This window comes from Tenrec ecaudatus, chromosome 1, assembly GCF_050624435.1.
Source record: "Tenrec ecaudatus isolate mTenEca1 chromosome 1, mTenEca1.hap1, whole genome shotgun sequence".
NCBI classification, from domain to species: Eukaryota; Metazoa; Chordata; class Mammalia; order Afrosoricida; family Tenrecidae; genus Tenrec; species Tenrec ecaudatus.
In genome coordinates this window covers 6,060,560-6,081,632 of record NC_134530.1, presented here as the reverse complement: position 1 = coordinate 6,081,632, position 21,073 = coordinate 6,060,560, and the positions used below count along the sequence as shown (strand labels likewise).

At 52.5% G+C, this 21,073-nt stretch overlaps 1 protein-coding gene across 4 annotated transcripts in view; it reads left to right on the top strand.

Moving 5' to 3' along the window:
* Nucleotides 1-4,440: 4,440 nt before the first annotated feature.
* RANBP3 (RAN binding protein 3) overlaps nt 4,441-21,073 on the top strand; it is a 52,123-nt gene continuing 35,490 nt past the window's right edge. For 3 of the 4 annotated variants that reach the window (XM_075545496.1, XM_075545486.1, XM_075545475.1), the window contains exon 1: nt 4,442-4,582. In XM_075545496.1, the coding sequence (XP_075401611.1) occupies nt 4,561-4,582 (22 nt within the window). In that variant the 5' untranslated portion in view covers nt 4,442-4,560. Of the gene's footprint in view, nt 4,583-21,073 lie in introns of all 4 variants that reach the window. The other variant, XM_075545465.1, reaches the window with a different exon arrangement.

Sequence of the window (21,073 nt, the reverse complement as noted above, 5' to 3'; positions counted from 1 at the left end):
CCTAAGGCTTATCAGCCATCTAGACCAAGCAGACACCACTGTTTATCCCACAAGTAAGGTCCACTCCTTCTGATAAGGATAGTAGTTGTCTGTTTCCTTGTAGGAGACCCAGAGAGGTCAACAAGCCCAAGGATGACTAAGGCTAGGCTGCCATCCTGAATCTAGGATCCGCCCATCTTGTCTCATGTATACCCCCAATCCCCCCTCTTCCTGTTGCGTGTACATCCCTAGACCACCCCCTCTCAGTGCTGTGTAACATAGTGCAACCCCTTCCTGTGACGGATGTCCTCACCTATAATTAGGGGGCTTGCACTGCCCCCAAAGATATATAAGCCTGGGTTAGCAATAGAGGTCTCCGGCTGGTCTCTCCCCCCTCTCTTTAGCTCCCTCTCCTCCTGTTTCCCTTTCCCCTTGCCCTCCTTCCCTTCCCCCTCTCTCCATGTGGACCATCAAGTGGGGCTGAGGTGAGCAATGCTTCCATGTAATGTGTCTGACTGCATTATTGTAATGCCTCTCCTACCGCTCATGCTCTCGATGACTTTAATATAATATATATATATACATCTCAACCGTGCAATTGTGCTTACTGAATCCATGGGTCATGGTGGGGGGCTCCCCCCCCTCCAAACTCATACCATACCCTGTGGGATAAGAGTCTGTGCGGAGCTCTGTGTGGAGTGGGTTGTGTGTTGGGCTGCTAATCACAAGATCAGCATTTGGAAACTACTAGCAGCTCAGAGAGAGAGAGAGAGAGAGAGAGAGGTGGCTTTCTACTCCCAAACGACGAGTACTCGGTTCTAGAGCAAGGCCAGATCCCAGCCTACAAGGGTGACGTTACGGATTGGCCACCGCATCCTGCTTTGTAGCCGTTTCCCTTACAGTCCACATCCCACTGAAGTGGCAGCGTTGGAGACACCTCATGCTGACGGGCTTTCCCACCTGATGAATTATCTTTGCTCTTATCCTGTCTTGCAGGGTATAATTAAAAAAATTTTTTTTAAATCACTGCAACTCGTCAAATTCTGAGGCAGTGTCGACCCTAGAGGGCAGGGTAGAACTGCTGCTGTGAGTTTCCAAGGCTGTAACTCTCTCTAGGGGTAGAAAGCCTCGTCTTTCTCCTGCAGAGCGACCGTTGTTTTCGAACTGCCAACCTTGCCATCAGCGGTCCGACACATAACCTTCTATGCCACCAGGACTCCTAGGGTACAACAGAGAGCCCAAATCGCAAATATAACCAAAAGAGCCCGTTTGTGAAGTCTTCAACCGGACAAAGGCACATCCTCCTGGGGTACAAAGACTTTTAGCACAAGGTCATGATGCCACCCAAGGGTTTTCAGAGGATTGGAAGCTTGACTAAAGACACAAGAGGACAAAAGAAAGCATCCCAGAAACATGACTGGCATCAGATCAGTACGTCACAGTGACAGGTGGGACCACAGAAACGGGAATGGGGCTATGACTGGGACATGCACATTCTGCTGGAAAGAAGAGTTTACAAAACCGGTCTGAGGTCCTCTGACCCAAGGCAGTGAGGGCGTGCCTCATGACTGTGTGACCCAGTACCCACTAAGGACATACCTAGGCAAGCCTCCTGAAGGGGCTGGTTCCTGAATTCTCAACTCACCACCATGGAGTCACTTCTAGCAACAGTAGAACTGCCCCCTGTGGGCTTCTGAGACTGTACCTCTTTACAGAAGCAGAACGCTTCCTGTCTCTCAAGGAGAGGCTGGTGGTTTCAAACTACTAACCTTAGCCCAACGCACAACCCACTACACTACATGACCAATGCTCCTTTGGGAGCTGGTCAGAGGGATTGGTAACCCATTTTCGAAAGCATTCTGCTGGAGGACAAGACGGTCCACATTCTTGGTTAATGGGCAGAAAGAAGTCCACATTCACTGTGAGTCCATCCTGACCCCACAGGACAGGGCAGAACTGCCCCTGTGGGTTTCCAAGATGTAACTCTTTACAGGAGTAAACGTCCCATGTTTCTCTTGAGGAGCGGCTGGTGGTTTTGAACCGCTGACCTTGAAGGTTAGGGTTAGGGTGGGTTCTCATCTAGTTGTAGAGACTTTGGTAAAACACCCCTCAGCCTAAGTGTCCTCATCTGTGAGTGGCGGGAGTCCCTGGGTGGGGCAGACTGGTAACAGGCTCAGCTGCTAGTGGAAAGTCCAGAGGGGCAGGTTCACCCAGAGCCCTGACAGCCTGACAGAGCACAGTTCTAGACACATGAAGGGTCTCGTGCCAGTTGGAATCGATCCTATAACAACCAGTGTGATTGTTTGCTGCCCTTAAGAGATGACACGAAAACCCACACCCACCCCTGCCAATTCTGACTCACGGTGACCCTGAGGGCTCCAAGGTCATAAATCTTAAAGAGTGCTCCATCTCTCTCCTGTTAGGTTCAAACCACTGACCTTTGGGTTCGCTGCCAAGCACATGATCTACCACAGCCCGTAAGCTACCAAGCTGGCCCCCTTGATCAGGTTTATTAAAGATCCCTGTCTGCTGCCCAGCAGTTCTTGGAGCTCCACAAGAATGGGAGTAGGGAGGGCAGGGAGGGCACAGGTCCCAGTTCTCCTAGAGTGAAATGAGGCTGGTCTGGCCAAGGGTGGTGACACCGAGGTGGCAAGCCCAGGGTGGAAGTGGGCTGTTTGGATGGGGGAACCTCAGGATTTGCTGGGAGGGTTGAAGCATGCATGGAGTCCAGGGTGTCTGAGTGGATGGACTTTTGAGTTTATTGAGGAAAAGTTGAGAGGCAAAGGTTTTCCACAAGTACAATGCAGTGCACGGGGTACAGGCTCCAAGCTCCCCTACCCTTCTCAGTCCCCTTCCACATGATCCCCTCCACCGGCATCTGAAATGCCCGGCTCCTGAAGCCACCATCCCGTAGAAGAGAAGGATGTTCACAGCAGACACGTTTTAAATTGTTGTTCTTCCCAGCTGTCTCCAGGTTGGTTTCAGGTTTTGGAATGTTTCTCTCCTCCTATAATCCAGAGTTCTGTGGTCTCTGGAAGAGCCAGTGCAGCCTTGGTGGCAAAGTGGGTTCTGAGTTGGGCTGCCAACACCAAGGTTCAAATCTACCAGCCCGTCCGAAGGCAAAAGATGAGGCTTTCTGCCCTGAAACTCACAGGGGGTGTTCTCTTCTGTCCTACGGGGTCGCTATGAGTCAGAATGGACTCCACAGCGGTGGGTTTAGGTTTTGGGGGGAGGAGAGCAGGTGGCATTGTGGGTTAGCTTTGGGCTGCAAGCCACAAAGCCGGTAGTTCAAATCCAAGTTCAACTCCACCGAAGAAAGGTGTCTGTTTCTGCAAGCATTAGTCTGGGAACCCCGCTAGAGGATCACTATGTGTCAGTGGTGGTGGGTTTTAGTGGAAGATGGGGAGGGGGCCCCCTCCCAAGCCATTGTTCTTAGATCTTTGGAACTTGAAGTTTTGAGAAACTGGATTTCTTAAAAGGGAAAAACTAAAAAAAATGTCAAATAGCGTAGTAACTAGCTGTGAGCTCTTTCAGAGAATTACATGCAGCCAGACACAGTTTGAAGCTGTGTTGTCAGAGTTAAAATGTTCTCATATAGGTTTGCGGTTCAAAACCACCAGCCTGCTCCACAGAAGACGCGACTTTCTACTCAGTAAACGGTCTCAGAAACTCACAGGGGCCGTTTTACCCGGTCCTATCAGCTGGCTCTGAGTCTGCATCTCCTCGATGGCAGTGTGTGTGGGCACCCGAACCACACTCGACTCACTGCCAGCGAGCCGATGCCGACTCACAGTGACCCTATACTAGGGCAGGGTATAACTGCCCTGTCAGTTTCCAAGACCAGAACACTTGACGGGAGTCGAAAGCCTCATCTTTAGCCCGCAGAACGGCTGGCGGTTTCGAACCACTGACCTTGTGATTAGAAGTCCAAGGTGTCAGGGACTCAGAAAGACCCCATCATCCAGATGAAAGCACTCGTGGTGAAGTGTTGGGTTCTGGCTTGCAGTGGCGCTCCCGTGCTCGTGTTCAGAGAAGGCAAGTCCCTGTCGCCATGTCCCCACCATTTGACCCCTGCGGCTGGTGCTCTTTAACTCGGCGCTCCCCTCTGCCATCTGGCCGCCTGCGCGCGTGGGCCCGGGAAAACGTCGCGGAATGTCCCCTTTCCCGAGAAAGCCCCGCAGGCCCAAGGAATTTCCTGGAGGAGGACCTCCAGAGCGGCGGCCAAAGCCGAGCCGTCGGAGCCCAGCTCCCGCAGGTTACTCCCACGAGGGCATCCGCTCGGGTCGCGCCAGGGACGCGCGGGAGGCCCGCCGCGCACGCGCACGCGCTCTAGCCGGCCCACGCCCCCTCGGTCGGCGGGAAAAGGAGGCGGTGGCAGCGGCGGCGGTTAGTGCGCAGGCGCGTGCTTGGCGCGCGGCCAGGCGGGGAGTGCGCTTGGGAGCGCGTCTCCGCGACGGGCTCTGCACGCAGGCGCGCCTCGTACGGCGTCGGCTTGAAAGTGCGCACGCGCGGGAGTTTCTGGCAGAAAGCTGGCGAGCCCGGGCCGGCGCGGGGCCTTGTGGGAGGGCTCAAGGAAGTAAAATGGCGGACCTGGCGAACGAAGGTAGGGGAGGCGCCGTCGGGGGCCAGCTGGTGGGCAGGGGATGGGCCTGGGGAGGCCTAGGGGCTGCAGGCCCGAGGGATGAGCCCCCTGACGTGAGGAGATCTTATCGGCTCTGGGCCAGAGGCCCAGCGGGCCCCGCAACCGCCCCCCATTGCGTCCCCTCAGGCTGGGCTCACCGGCCCGGCCCATCGTCCCCGGCTGCCACGGCCCCCGCCACCGTCCGGCCAGCGGAGCCCGGAGGCCTCTGGGGTGAGGCCCTGCCGTCCGGCAGACCCAGCTCGGGGCCGAAGGGGGCGGGAGGTGGGGCCTCAGTGCTCCGGCCTCGGATGTAAATAGACCGGCCTGCTTGTGGGCCTGAGCGCACCCCGCTCCCTCCGCCGCCCGCTGGCTCTCGGCTACACCGGCTTCCCCCACCCCGAGCCGATCCTTCCCCAAGGCCAATGAGCGTAGCCCCCACGCCGCGGTCGGAGGAAGCCCGACGGGTTCCCCGCTCCCATCGTCCCCCCACTTCCCGCCAGCCCCCTTAGATCCTTGAGGCGACCAGAGAACTGAGCCCCATGCTCCCATCTTTTAGCATCTTCCCTGTGCTGCGTTTCCGAGAGAGGCTGGGGATGCCCAGCTCCCCAGAGCAGCAGCCAGTCAAGCCGCTGCGTCCCAGGTCCCCAAAGACGTTGATACCGGGGCAGTGCGGGGAGTTTGCCTGTGGGGAGCGAAAGTCAAGCGACCAGCCACCTGTCTGGCCCGCCTCGTGATGGTCCCTGCTCTTGGAGGGTGTCAGAATAAAAGCTCACGGTGGTGGTACCCCTGGGGCGTACCCAGCTTTGCGTTCACTGGTAATGCCCAGAGGCTCACCCACAGTCCCATGATCACCCCATCCTCTGGGCCAAGAAACTGAGTGAGGGTGGGTTTGTGGGTCACACAAGCCTGTAAGAAGCAGGATTCCGCGGGGTGGGGGTGTCTGGTTCCAGAGCACCTCCCACCCCCAACTTGACCATCTGATGTGGAACCTCTGAACTGGACCTTCCAACTCAGCAAGATACAGTTAGGTGCTCTGGCGGTGCCTGGTCAAGTGCTGGGCTGCCAATGGAAAGGTCGGCAGTTGGAGCCTGCCCAGCAGCTCTCTTGGAGGGAGAAAGACCTGCCAATCTGCTTCTGGAGAGATTGCAACCAAGAAAACCCTCCAGGGCAAGTCACCCTCTGCTGGGCACCACAGAACAAAAGCCAAATTGGGCTCACTGCCACAGAGTCCGCAAGGAGTCACAACAACCCTCCAAGCTGCCCCTTGGGCTTTCTGAGATTGAAGATCTTTACAGCCTCATCTTTGTCCTGCTGAGTGAGTGGCTGGTGGGTTCAAACTGCTGACATTGTGGTTAGCAGCTCGGGGAGCAGTTCATGCCACCAGCGCACTCCCTTCCCTAACAAGACCCAGTTAGAGGCAGAAGGAAGATTGGGTAAGAGAAAACCAGTGTGACTTAAAACCCCCTGCTATTGGCTCATTTCCAACCCATGGCAACCTATTACAGAGTTTCTGTGGGTTTCTGTAAATGTTTCTGGGAGAAGAGAGCCTCTTCCTCCCGTGGAACAGCTGATGAGTTTGAACCACTGACCCTTCAGTTAGTCCAATGCTTATCCAACATTTCCACCAAGGCCTTAGGATAGCCTAGACCCAGGTAGTTTCCTGAACTCAAGACTCCTACCCAACAGCCAGTTTGACATCTAGATGGATGTCCAATAGGCTATACTCAAGTGCATGTCCCAAACAAAATACTGACTTTTCCTTTGAAAAACCTGCATCCACACCATCTGTGGAGGGCAAATTCGTTCTGTGGAGGGCAAATTCAGCTCCCCTCCCCCCCTACATGTCCAGCATACTTGGTGACAAGTTGGGGTGCTAACTCCAAGCTCAGCAGTTTGAAGCTACCAGCCTGAGTGAGAAAGGCGAGGCTTTCTGCCTGTGAAGGCTGACAGCCTGGAAACCCTAGGGAGCAGTTGTAGCATGTCCTAGATGGTGTCTGTGAGTGGGGTTCCATTTGACGGCAGTGGGCTGGGTTTGGATCTACAACATTTCCTGCTACCACCACTGCTGCTCCTGTCTTCCCACCATAATCTACCCAGCAACGACTCAGTCCAGAAGCCAGACCAGAGGGGCCCCTCGCCCCTTCGCATCCCACCCCCTTACTGTTCCAGCGAACCCAACTCTATTGTATTTTCCTGGGTGCTGCAGACACTCCCTTAAGGCTCTTAGACCCAGTGTTTCCTTTGCCTCAAACCACTCCCCCAGATGTGCCCCCCTGCTGGCTTTCCCACCTCCTACGAAGTTTTGCTCAGCTGGTCCAGGGTGGTTGAGGAGTTTCTCTGTCCATTTGAAGGTGCACCCACGTCTCTCCTCATGGATTTTGCCCCACAGCTCTTGTCGCCCTCTGGTGTGCTTTGTCTTCCTGGTCTGAGTGCTCCTGGACTGGATGATGAGCTTGTGAGGCCAGCGGTTTTTATTTTGTTTGGGAATCTGTGCAGCCTGGAGGGAGCCCTTGCAGCTGGAAGAGTGCCTGGCACTTGAGTAGGCACTGGCACGCTTCGTTTGTTGGGTGAATTTGAAGGAATGAGTAAGTGGATGAGCCCACCCAAGAGGGGCCCCTCATTGGGACGGAACCCTCTGAGCACAGCGGGGAGGCTGTGGGAATAGGTGTGTAGTGTACACTGGGAATGGCAGCTGTCGGTTGTCAGTCCAGTTACCACTGAGCGCGCAAGTGGGAAGCAAACATGGCGTGTTTCGACCTGAGGGTTTGCCTGGTCAGGGCCATTCCCGGTGCTCCACTGCTGTTGAGCAGCCTGTACTGAGTCATACTTGGGTGCCACAGGGCTTTGAGCGCCAGGCTGTGGGTAGCTGTCAAGTGGAGCCTGACAGGGAGCATCAAAGCTCAGGGGGGAAGGCAGTGAAAAGGTGAGTCCACCTTCCGAAGCTCCTGCTGTACCTCGGGTTTCTAGGCTGGGGGCATTCAAGGGGTAGAGTGTCCAACCTGTTCTCCTGAGCAGTGTTCGATCCGCTGACTTTGTAGTCAGCAGCCATGCGCTTAACCATTGCGCCTTCAAAGCAAAAGCAACTCACTGACGTTGAATCAATACCGACTCAGAGTGGCCTCCTAGAGCAGAGTCGAACGGCTCCCTCCAGGCTTCAAGGCTGTATGGTTTACTGTAGCAGACAGCCTCATCACACTCCCACGGAGCAACTGGTGGGGTCGAACCACCAACCCGTTGATTGGCAGCTGAGCGCTTTCTTTAGCAGCTGCATCATCAGGACTTGCCCTTCAATGAGGTGGGGAGGGGGTTTGCTCATGAGCAGGGAAGCGCTCTTCACCAGCATCCTGGTGGCCCTCTCTCAGGGATGGTGACCAGTGCTACCAGCCCTCCTCTGTCATCTCTGACATCATGGCCCGGTGGGCTGGGAAAGAGATACTCTCTACGACTGGCTTCTTTAGCTCAGCATCCTGCTGTTGTCACGCCTCAGACTCCTTTGCCCTCCCAATTCTGGCTTGATCCTGCCACGAAGTAGTTGTCTGCCTCTGGTGACAGTAGCAAAGGCCAAACACGAGGTGCCTGAACCGGAGGCTGCCCTACCCTTCTTGGCCACCACTGACTAGCTTAGTGGCAGATACAGAACAGGCTCACTCTCTGGGCTGGGCCAGCCTGTGGTGTGAGGGGCCGCCCTGATAGCCCTCTGCACTGATCCCAGGGTGCTCTTCTCCCCCGCTTAAGAAGACAGCTAGGTGTCCCCCAAGGAAGCCCCCTAGTATAAATATAAAGTGGCGGTGCAGACGCAAGCTCGGCTCAGAGAGCTGGGTGTGGGTTTGGGCGCTGAGTGGCTTGGGTGGATCACTCATGGCCTTGATACTCAGTTTCCTCGTCATTCCTCTTGTGGGCTGGGAGCCTTTGAAGAGTTAATGCACACTCGTTCCTCTGCAGCTTCTGCTGCTACTGCTCCAAGTGGCATACTCAATACACAGAAGCTATTTTTAGCTGCCAGGGTAGTGGAGCCGGGTGGCATAAGTGGTTAAGAGCTTGCCTGCTAAAAGGAAGGTTGACAGAATCCACTCGTGCGGGAGAAAGGCCTGGCAATCTGTTCCCATCGGAATAACAACCAAGAGAACCTTATGGGACAGCTCTCCCCTGAAGCACCTGGGCTCACTGTGGTTGGCAAGCCTGGGCGGCCCCAGCAGCAGCAACGATGGGCACACAGGTGGCCAGCAGAGCAGAGGGTGAGGAGCTGCTGCCCACAGTGGGTGCTGGGAGAGGTTCCATGGAAACCAGAGGTGGCGAGACTAGTAGCCCTCCCAGCTTGTTTGCCTTTTATTTGGTGACCATCTGGCCAGGGTTCTCAGCCTCAGCACTGTTCACCCCGCAAAACCGATTCTGACTCACAGTGACCCTGTAGGACAGAGTAGAACTGCCCCTGTGGGTTATTTTGACCAAATCTTAGTGAGAGCAGACCGCCTCACTTTTCTCCAGCAGAGCAACTCTTGGTTTTGAATGGCTGACGTTGCTGTTAGCAGCCCAACACGTAACCCATTGTGCGGGCCCAGTGGGGCACCAGGATGTTATAAGCACTTAAGTACCCAGCTGCTAACTAGAAGGTTTGGTGGTTCGGATTCATTCAGAGGTGCCTCAGAAGAAAGGCCTGGCCATTTCTTTTCTGCAGTACAACCATTGAAAAAGGAGATCCACTGTGATACATAGGGTGAGGTGTCATGAGTAGGTGAACTTAGAATGGCACTTGGAGGGAGGGGCAGTGTTGGCTAGAGAGGGGACATTTTTGTTACAGAATGAATTGTAGCCTCAGGAATGGCTGGTGGTGGACTCAGCAGAGTTGGGCTGGCTGGGGTGGAGCTGGTGGTGTGAGGGCTGGGCAGGGGTAGCTCTCCATGGTACTCCCAGCGGTCTGTCTGAGACCACCGCGTTTGCATCACTGGTTTCTGCGCCTGGTCTCGGGGAGCTCTGTGTGCTTATGTCTGCACTTCCTGGTGGAGAACCTTCTAGCACAGGCCCCCTGGCAGCACCATTTGCTTAGCCCTGGTACTCACTCCATGCTCCTTCTCCTGGGTTGTGCTGCTCCAGGGGCTCGTGGAGGGGAGACCAGAGTCGGCTGGGGAGGTTGGAGTGGCGGTGGGCATGCCCCACGGCAGCCATGGTGAAACCATGGGCAGACATCGCTCGCTTCGGGGGCAAGCAGACAGACTTAATGTGGCCCGTTTAGAGCTTTGTTTTTAATTAGAAGCCATCACTTAAAAATTTGGAGATTCCAGAGAGGGGTGGACATCCACATTTCTGACTGTGTTTTGCTAGAGCAGTGGTTCTCAACCTTCCTAATTCCACGACCTTTTAATACAGTTCCTCATGTGGCGGTGACCCCAAACCATAGTTATTTTCGTTGCTACTTCATCACTGTCCTTTCGCTACTGTGATGAATCGGGTGACCCCTGCGAAAGGGTCATTGGACCCCCAAAGGGGTCGTGACCCACAGGTTGAGAACCGCTGTGCTAGAGTAATGACTTAGAGGGCCGAGGTGCGGCCACGCCAGACACATGGCCAGCCTGTGCCCTCCCTGTCACCCTGCCCTGTCATCTGAGTCCTGGCCTGCCTCACCTCTGCGGCTCGCTGACCTGGATTGCTGCAAGAGTTTCAACGTGGCACTCAGACTCAGCCTTCTGTGCTCTGGTACCTTGGTGTAAAGTCGTGGCTGTGTTCAGCTCAGCCATCGGTGTCCTGGGAAGGCCAGGTGCCTTGTAGCATATGGTCCAGGAGCCACAGGGAACTGCAAGTCCCACCCTATTTCATACTACATAGGAACGTCCTCATTCTTCTCACCAATATGCTGCAAATGGTTGGTGTTTAATAACTGCAGTTGGCGGGTTGAACTCAGCCAGTGGTGTCATGAAAGAATGACCCATGGCCAGTGATCTGTGACTGTAAAAATTAGTGACTTGTACATGGGTCATCATGAGTCACTGGACACCACACAACAGCAGCAGCATGGGATGTGTGTCATCCCTGGGTAGCATCGTGGTTAAGGTACCCAGCTGACAGCCTGATGTTGGAGAGAGAAGTCCAATCAGAGGCTCCTTAGAAGAGAGGCCTGGCAACCTTCTTCTGAGAAATCTGCCTCTGAAAGCCCGGTAGAACCAGCTCCACTCCAGTGCTCTGCATCACCACTGGGTGGCGTTTTGATGAGGTACTCATCCAGTGACCATCATGTGCTGGGTGGGTTGGCAGCTGTATCTGAGGAGTGGATCCGCTTTACTGCCCTCTGGTTTTCAGTTACTCTTAATGAAGATATGAGATAAGCCTTATGAGAGCTTATTGCTATCTGAAATTAGTGTTTTGAAATGAGCTGTTTTAATTTTCTAATGTGGTAACTATAAGAGGTCCTGGTGGTGCCATTGGGTGAGTGCTGGGCTGCTTATCTCAAGGTCCTTAGTTCAACACCGCTAGCTGCTCCGAGGGAGAAAGGGGAGGCTGTCTGCTCCTGGAAAGAGTTAGAGCTTCCGACACCCTGTGGAGGGTCACTGAATCAGCGGTGGGCACCATGGTAGTTCAGTGGTGGAGCTGCTGTTGGTGTGAAACCCCAGCCGGCCATTCCTGGGGAGAAGACCTCATGACCTGCTGCCAGGGAAGCCCTTGGACAGTGGTTCTCGACCTTCCTCATGCCATGACCCTTTAATATATATAGTTCCTCATGTGGTGACCCCAACCATAACATCTTCATTGCTACTTCATAACTGTCATTTGTTACTGTTGTGAATCGGGCGACACCTGTGAAAGGGTCGCTGGACCCCCAAAGGGGTCCCGACCCACGGGTTGAGAATCGCTGCCCTAGGCCATCTTTATTTACAACCCCCTCTGCACACTCAGGTCCTTGGGAGACAGACACTGGAGCCCAAGGGCCTGCTGGGACCTGAGTCCTGCCTGCAGTGTGGCCTCCCTGGTTCTTGGTAGTGGACACTCACAGTGAGCCAGTGCAGGTGCCGTGCTTGCTGTCAGGACATAGTGTGCACAGTAGCTAGCAGGTCCCGGGCTCTCTAGGCATGGGTTTGGAAGGCAGGTCTTGCCCCTCTCAGCCAGCCTGAACACCTTTGCTAAGCAAACTCCCCCAGGTTCACCAGACATCATTTGACCAGAATGAGTTCCCGCACTGCACCTGTGAGAGGAGGTCAGGTGCCGAGAACAACAAAGCCTCGGAGAACAGAGGTTACGCAACACGGATGGTAGTGGCCACTCGGGACCAGAGAGGCTTGGTCAGTTGTCACCAGTCCCGTCAAACCCCAAGTGTGGGATCTTGTTGTCAGTTGTTGAAAGCCATTGAAGGGATTCTGGCTCACAGTGGCCTCATGTGACAACAGAGCTGGCCCTTAGGAACTTTTACTCTGTCATGTTGTCTTCATCAGAGCAGGTCGCCAAACCTTTCTCCTGCAGAGCTGCTGGACGGGTTTGAACTGGGCAGCTGAGCCCTTAACCATCGTACTTGGGGGTGCTCCCAAAACCCATCAGATCAGTGCAGTGGTTTTCCCTGCAGACCCTGCCCCTAAGAGCAGGGCTCCCCTACTCAGACAGCAGGTCTCAGGAGGCAGGCGGGAGTGAGTGGGTCTGCCACACTGAGGCTGCAGGTCCAGCGTCTTCAACTCCATTCACTAAGGCAGCCCCGCGGTCCTTGTCACTGCCACTTGCTGCCCAAACACCTGCTGAAGGGCCTTGCCAGACTGCTCACTCACAACTCCTGCCTGCCTTCTGAGGTACAAAAACTCTTGAATCACCCAAATGTAAGGAGTTATACAAGAACCGTGGCCATGGCACTTCTGAAAATAGAAACCAGCTCGCCTCTCTCCCTGGCTTTTGGCCCTCCTCTGGCCTCCCTTTACCCCCAACAAACCCAGGGTCCTCACCATGGCCCTCTCTCCTACCCTCCTGCCTCTGCACATCCTCCTTCCTCCTGTCCTTGCTGATTGACCCCACCTCCTGGTGACCCTGGCACAGCACAGAGAACAGTGTCATGCAGCCTGGGGCCTATCTGCTAGCCTGGGGCCAGACAGTACTCTGGTATGGTCCTCAGCGTTTCCATTGGCTGGTTTGTGGAAGTCAGTCACCAGGCCTTTCTTCCTGATCTGTCTTACCTGTGAGCCCTGTCCACCATGGTGTTTGGCATATTGCTGAGGTGCTGGTGCCGTACTACCACCATCACAGCAACACTTGAACCTCTGGATTTGGGGTTCCCCTACCTTCAGCCAACTTGTCCTCCTCACCGTCTGTGTCAAGTCCAGATGCCACCTGTGAGAGGCCTCCCTGGACCACTCACACAGAGCCCCTCTTTATGTAACCCTCAACTCATGCCAGCTATCTCAGCACCCTTTTCCCCAGGGGATGGGGGCAGTCCTGTCTCCAAGCCTGGCCCCCAGACTGGCACCTGGTGAGTGTGCAGCCAGAGAGCTCATCTCCAAGGGCTCCTGGGAGTCTCCTGGCATCTGGGTGCCTCCTGTGTGCAACCCGTCCCTCCCTGGGAAGGGCCAGGCTGCAGGCACTCACTGCCCACAGGGCAGCTGGCTTCATAATTTGTGCCCCGCAGACTTCAAAGTATAGCCATGGCAGTGAGACACTCGGGCTGTGGGTGGAGGCTCGGTGCCATCCTGCTGACAAGGAAGGAGGGCCTGCAGCCCTGCCCAGGGCTTTAAGGCTGCTTTGAATGCATATGGAGACCACAGACTTTAGTGCCACCAGTTTGGGTCTAAAGCCTTAGCCAAAGTCTCGCGTCTCTGGACTAGTGCCTTTGAAGAGGGGGAGGACATGTGGGACAATAACTTTCCCCCTTCAGCCACTTTCACTTCTGTCCCGTAGTTGGTGTCTCTCGCCACTTGGTGGCAGAGTAGGGAAGTGCGGCTAGCGCTGAATAACAGAATTTCTTCAGCAGTGTGAGTGGAGCGGCGGCTGACTTTGTGTAATGTGTTTACAGGGTTGCCACTGGATCCAAAGCCCAGAGGAGCTCAAGTAGAGGCCCTGCCCCAGGGGCTGCAGTCTAGGGGCAGTGGAGGAAAGACCTGCAAGGATGGGAATAAAGGAGGCTGGCGGTGGCCGGCGTGTTGGAGGTCAAAGAGGCGGCAGAGTCCTGCTGGCGAGTCAGACAGATTAGGGTCTGGTCTCAATTTGCCTTTAAGGAGCTTTGTGCCTGGGTGAGGCACCCAGTGTCCAGTCTCGGTTTCATTGTTTGCAAGTGACACCTCTTGTTGGGTGTGGTGGTGCCATGGGGTCCGTTCTAACTCACAGTGACTCCATTAACAGCCCGGTCCTGTGCCTTCCTCACAGTCCATTTCTTTGAGCCCATTGCGGTAGCCGTGGTGTCGCTCCATCTTCCTGAGGGCCCACCTCGCGTTCACTGACCAAACATGATGGCCTCGACATAGTCGGCATTCCTCGGTAACCCAGCTGTAAGGCATCTGTCCCTTTGCTAGCTTCATTCTTAAGCTTTCTCCTGCATATGAGGCAGTTGAAGCACCCTGACTCGGGTCAGGAGCACCTTCATTCTCAAAGTGACATCTCTGCTCCATAAGACTTGGGAGAGGTCTTGCACAGCAGATGTACTCAATGCACTGTATCTCTCGATTTTTTCTTGACTGCCGCTTCCATAGCACACATTGATTGTGGAGCCAAATGAAATGAAACTGTAGCAATGGCAGTCCTCTCTGTTGCTCACAATGCCTTTTGGTTCTGTAGCGAGGGCTTTGGTTTTCTTTGCATTGAAGTGTGTGTAGCCTGCTGAAGGCTGCAGTCTGATCTCCATCAGTAAGTACTCCAGTCTTCTTCACTCGGAGCAGGCGGAGGAGATATGTCAACTGCAGATCACAGGCTGTTAGTGAGCCTTCCTTTTTGATGATAGTACATGCTTCATATAATCTCACTTCTGGGGTTATGTGCTCAGCATACAGATGAACAAGTGCAGTGAAAGATGCACACCTTCATGGTGCACACCTTTCCTGATTTTAAGCCCGTCATCATCCACTCATCTGTTCAAACGGTCTGTGGGCAGGTTCCAACTGAGCACAATTGAGTGTTCCACAGTGTCCCTTCTGTACAGAGCCCGGACTGTCCCGACTTGTAGCGACCCTCGCCAGAGGCAGACAGCTTCATCGTTAGCGCACCAGGGGTTGACTTGAGTCACTCCGATACCTAACCTGAAGCAGCACCGAGGTCCTCAGTCTTTTTGTTTAGCTCTTCACTGCAGGGGAAATAGACCAGATCTCTGTCTCTGTGCGGTTTGCATTATATTCCACACTAGCTACATCGAGAAGGGGACTTTATTTCTCCCCTTACTCCTGGGGAAGGTAGGAACAAAGGAGAGTATAGATCAGTGGTTCTCAACCTTCCTGATGCCGTGACCTTTTAATGCAGTTCCTCATATTGTAGTGACCCCCCCCAACCATAAAACTAATTTTGTTGGTACTTCATAACTGTAAGTTTTCTACTGTTATGAAGCGGGCGACCCCTGTGAAAGGGTCGTTCCGCTGGTCTAGATAAACTTGGAAGTAGGCATGGTGTGTATCAGAAAAGGGGGCCTTTGGGCAGGTGAAGATGTTATACAAGGATACAACTCCAACCTCATAGTCCGGAAGAACACTCTCATCCCTCATTTGTAAGAATCCACGGACTTACAGGAAGGGCCTCTCTCCTAGTATCGTCTGTCTTCTGCTTCAGTCCATCTCACACCAGCAGCGCTGTTTGGTACCACACCCTTCTCTGAACCTAGCTTCGATTTCTCTACGTCCCCTCCCGATGGATTGCTTCCACCATTTTAAATTATCTTCATTGTAATTTTACTTGCATGTTGTATCATTGATGTTCTGTAGTTTCGGCATTCTGTTTGGCTATCTTTCTTTGGAATGGAAATATGGTTGGCCTTCCAAATTTCTTGGAATCAAGCACTTTAGTATGGCATCTAATTGTAACATCTCAGCTGATATTTGTAAAACGGTCCGGAGGGCGGCCCTGTCTGATAACCTGTGGTTTCCTTATTTCCTTGAGGCAGGGGTCAGACATGCCTCCACGATTCACCAGTTATGCCTCCCATGCAGCAGCCACACGGGACTCACAGACGATACTCACAATTGTTCGTTAGGTTTATTAGGGAGGTCTATAACTCAGGATAGTTCCATCTCCAATAAAGCCTTGGTAAAAGACCAAAGATGGGTACATTCTGGAAAGGAACTAGAGGATTAATGTGAGTCTGATTCAGGCCATGGTCTTTTCAGTCACCTTATATGCATGTGAAAGTTGGACGTTGAATAAGGAAAACAGAAGAACAATTGATGCGTTTGAATTATGGTGTTGGTGGTGTTTATTGAAAGTACAGAAACTGCCAGAAGAACCAGCAAATCTGTCTTAGAAGATGTACAGCCAGAATGCTGTTTAGAAGCAAGGATGGCAAGACTTTTTCTCACATGCCTTGGACACGTTGTCAAGAGAGACCGGTCCCTGGAGAAGGACATCATGTTTGGTAAAGTGGAAGGGCAGCAAAAGAAGGCCCTTGAGAAGATGGATTGATTGACACAGTAGCTACAACCATGGGCTAGAACATGAACAATTGCGAGGATGGCACGGGATGGGCCAGGGTTTTGTTCTGTCGTACAGAAGTCAGAATTGACTCAACACCTGATAACATTAGGAGAGTTAACAGGTTATCACAAGTCAGGATCAGTAAGGATACACTCAGTGGTCCACATCAGCAGCCAAGTCCTGTCTGGTCCTATCGGCCTCTTTGCTGCCTGCAGGGTCCCATGGCCCCTGCCTCCATAGACCAGGAAACATACCTGTTGCCCTCCCTCAGTCCCATGCTCAGTGCTGCTTCTGTGCCACAGTCTCTGTGCCTCTGCTCTCGCTCTGCGTCCACCACTCAGATCTAGAAGGGGCTGCTCTTCTGATGGTTCTGGGATTCCTCTTGGAGTCTTAGATGGCTCTTCCACAGGGAGGCATGGCTTTGATGCCATTGTGGTTTTTGTCTTTCAGAAGCCCATATCCCAAAGGAAACTAAGAGTATAACTTAATTCACACCCTCTACTATTAAGGCCATCAAGGAGGTTCCGATTCATGGGGACCCTGTAGGACAGGGTAGAACTATCCTTGTGCGTTCTGAGACCGGGGCTCTTTACGGGAGTAGAAAACCTCATCTTTTACCCTCGAGTGGCTGGTGGTTTTGAACTTAGACCTTATAACCACTGTGCCACCACCATTCCTCCCTCTATTAAAGGCAAAACTTAATCTCACCTTAATCCTGCCCATTAACATTGCAGAGAATTCTTTCCTAAATGGGACTGCAGCCACAGGCAGAGTCCAGAAGGATAATACATCACAGAAGGAATTGGGGATGGAAGGGCCACAGTCAGTGAATACATTGCAATAGTCCCTGTCAGTTTGGACTCTAATGCCTTCAGTGCAGCTTGGGCCAAATGCCGGCCAGTTCTTTTTGATACAGTGACTCCATTCCATCTTTTGGTGGGTCCTGCATCGTTCAGTATTTGGCCCGTAGAATTCCAGCAGTTAAACAAAAAACATTCCAGCTTCAGGCCTAATTTTTTTTTTTTCAGCTCGAAAGTATGCTGAGCATGTTCCTGCTTACCTTTAGGTTTTGTAACTTTATGTCTTTGCACCATTCATTACAATACTCCCCTGGGCTTCTCAGCTGCTTCTGGGATCTGTCCAGCTATTGTTACTACTTTCTTCTTTTTGCTTTTGCTACTCTGTATCCAAGAGCCAAGTTTCAGCATGTTGTGGTCTTTTCTTTCACCCTGTCTTCAGTGACCGTTAACCTGCATTGTGTATTATGTCCCTGGTGTCTTCACACTGCCCTTTGGTAGATAAACCTATCCCTGCGACGGTCTCTAAATCCCAGCTGGATTTTCTCAGGGTCCTACTATGGCTCTCAAGGATTTGAAAGTTTCTCCAGCTTCAGTGGGAACAGTTGTTGGTCTGTTCTGCACAGCTCCCAGCCTTATTCTGACTTGATACTGAGCCCCCCCCCCCACCCCTTGTTGCTTTCCACAGGTGGAGCTGCTTAGACTCCTGTCCGTTCCACCTGGCCAGGTCCACAAGGGTAGTGACAGTTCATGTTGCTGACTAAGATGTATTTCCAATGAATGGGTCCTCAGTCCTCTGAAATTCTATCCTGTGATCGCCCACACCATTTCTGTCACCTCAAGACACTGTTTTCCAGCTGCTGATCCTCCTTTGTTTTCCACTCACTGTGTACCTTGCAGACATGTCAGGAGAATTTCAGGCTGCCAGAGTGAGTAGAAACCTTCCATTTCCTCCCTGGGCCTTGGTGATTGGGGTCTAGGTATGAATATTAGTCGTATTAACAGGTTTTCTCTGGAGGCATATGGATATTCCCCTCCTTGACAGCGATAGACTTCAGAATAGAGCTTGAGATGTGCTTTTTGAGGATGACTGACACCCTTTCTCTTCCCATGTCATTCCTAACATAGACCATATGCTTGTTCAGAGTGGCCAGTCTCGGTCATTCCAGCTCACTTGTGCCCAGAATACAGGATTTTTTTTGTGCTTCCTTTCTGAAAAGAGGGATGAGCTCTGTGGTGGGGTGGGAGGCGGACAGTGGCAATGCCCTGGCTGCACAGTTCGTAGAGATTCAGGGTCCAGCCCCACAGCAGCCTGCCCAAGGAGAGCCTCTCCAGCCCTCAGCAGAGCCCTCTGACACATGACTGATGCAGCAGGCCTGTTGACGATCATTCTTGGGGAGACGATTGGCGAACAGGGTCCAGCAGGCCGCTGTTTGTGTGGGTACAAGGCTTGCTATGTTCTTTCCACAGATTAGAAGCCTAAGACCCATCAGCTCAGTGACATAGATCTCCACACACCTCCTCAGTGATGGATTGTTGAGACGTTCATTATGTAGGGCTGTCCAGGAAGGACAGTTTCCTGGCAAGAGTTGAGTCATCAGTTATTAGAGGACTAAACAGAGCAGGCCCAGATGATCCAGACTCTCTCTGGGCCTGCATGCTTCAGCTCCAGGGACTGCTAGAGCTGGCAACAAGCAAACCTGCTCTGTGTGTGTGTGCGTGTGCGCATGTGTGCGCACGCGTGCACCTGTGTTTACAGGATTCGGAGGGACCGGGGAGGGGCACTAAGTGCTCAGCTTGCCATAGGAAGATCTAATTCCCCCTCCCCAAGGAACCTTGGAGGAAAGACCTGGCAGTCTGCAGACTTGAAAACCCTATGGGGAGCATACCACTTTTAATCACTTGAGAGGTCATTATGAGCCAAAATGGCCTGGAAGGCACCTGTCTAGCATGTTTTCAGCAAGCCTCTGCCCTCCCGTTTGTGTGTTCACACCGCCCACGCAGGGTTTCCGAGGAGGGAAATCCTCATGGAGACAAGAGGACCTTGTTCTCCCTCTGAGGGACTGGTAGGTTTGAACCACTGACCTGTGGTTAGCGGTCCACTGCTTAGCCCACAGTGCCTAGAGGGCGCTTTTGCTCTCAGCTTAGGTTCCTAAAGCATTCTGCACATGTTGCACATGATGGATTTGACAGATACAGTCTTGCAACTTGTTTCCACACTGAATGTGGGCTCTGGAATGTACCTTTGATTCTTCCCTAGATCAGTTCTACGGAGCCCCTGTGTTTATGCTTGGGGCTGCTACTGGCAAGGTCAGCAGTGCTAGCTGCTCCTCGGGAGAACGACGAAGTTTTCTGCTCGTATACAGATTCAGTCGCAAAGCTTTGCATACGGTTTTCAGTGACTGCTTCCCCTGAAGTGGAGAGCCAGGTCCTTCTTTGTTGTCTGTTCTTAGTCTGGAAGCTCCACTGAAGCCTGTTCTTCTTTGCGTGACCCTTGTGGCATTGGAAATACCTCTGACATAGCTTCCAGCAACACACAAGCCACCACAGTACTGCAAACAGCGACCTGGACGACATCAGTGTTTGTGTCCATTCCAAAGGAAGATGACCCAACAAACAGCTCAAACTACAAAACCGTATCAATCGATGTCCTACACAAGTAAAAAGTTTGCTTACGATCAGCAACAACTGTTGCAGCAGTACATTGAAAGCGAACTGCCAGAAACTCAGGCTGGAGTCAGAAGAGGACATGAACAAGGGACATCATTGCTAATGTCTTGGCTCAAAGCAGAGAATACCAGAAAGATAAACTTGTGCTTCATGTGTGGCTCTGCAAAGGCATAATAAACCGGATCATCTTGAGAAGAACAGCAATTCCAGAACACTTCACTGTGCTCACGCAAAACTTGTACACGGATCAAGAGGCCGTTGTGCAAACAAGACAAGGAATACTGCATGGTTTAAAATCAGGAAAGTTGTTCGTCAGGATTATATCCCCTCACCATACTTGTTCAGTCTATAGACTTGAGCACTTCGTCATTGAAGTTGGCTCATACAAAGGAGAAGGTGGCATCAGGATTGGAGGAAGACTTATTAACAACCTGTGGTATGTAGATGACACAACCTTGTTTATTGAAAGTGAGGAGGACTTGAAGCACTGGCTGATGAAGATCAAGGATTGGAGCCTTCAGTGTGGATGACAACTCGGTGTAAGAAAGACCCAAATCCTCACAACTGGATCATTCGATAATATCATGAATAATGGAGAAAAGGTTGAAGTTGTAAAGGATTTTGTCTTGCTTGCATCTACAATTAGTGCTCATGGAAGCAGCAGTTAGAGATCAAAAGACCAACTACATTAGATAAAGTCTGTTTTAGAGTATTGAAGGTCGAGGGTGTTAATTTGAGGACCTGACCCAAGTCGTGGTAGTCTCCATTGCATCGCGTGCTTGTGAGAGTTGAACACTGAGTCAGGAAGACCAGTGAAGAAGCCATGCATTTGAATTGTGGAGCTGGACAACATGCTCTACAGGTGCCATGGACTGCTAAAAGGACAGATACCTATATTGGAAGAAGGCCAGAGGGCTCCTTAGAGGCAAGGATGTGAAGATTTTGTCTGAGATACTCTGGGTATGTTGCCAGGCGAGACCAGTCCCGGGGGAAGGACATCATGTTTGGTAAAGTAGAGGGGCAACAAAAAAGAGAAAGGCCCTTGGCGAGATGGATGGACACAGTGGCTGCATCAATGGGCTCAGGCCGAGGATGGCACAGGACCCTGCAGTGTTTCGTGCTGTTGTGCCTAGGGTCGCTGTGGGTTGGAGCTGATTCAGTGGCACCTGATAACAACAACAAAGATTTAGTCTCAGAAACCCACAGGGGCAATTCCACTCTGTCCTATGGGATCGGAACCAACTCCACTGCAGTGAGTTTAATTTTAATTTTTTATTGTTTTAAGGATTTAATTCCCGGCTGGGTTCAGCGTGGGGCTTGTTCTTGTTCCCCCTGAGACAAAGAGCAAGGAAGGCACAAGTAATTTGTAACCTGCTCCTTATCTAAAATGGGAATTCCAGAACATGCCATTGTGGTGATAGCATGGGCGTGGATCAAG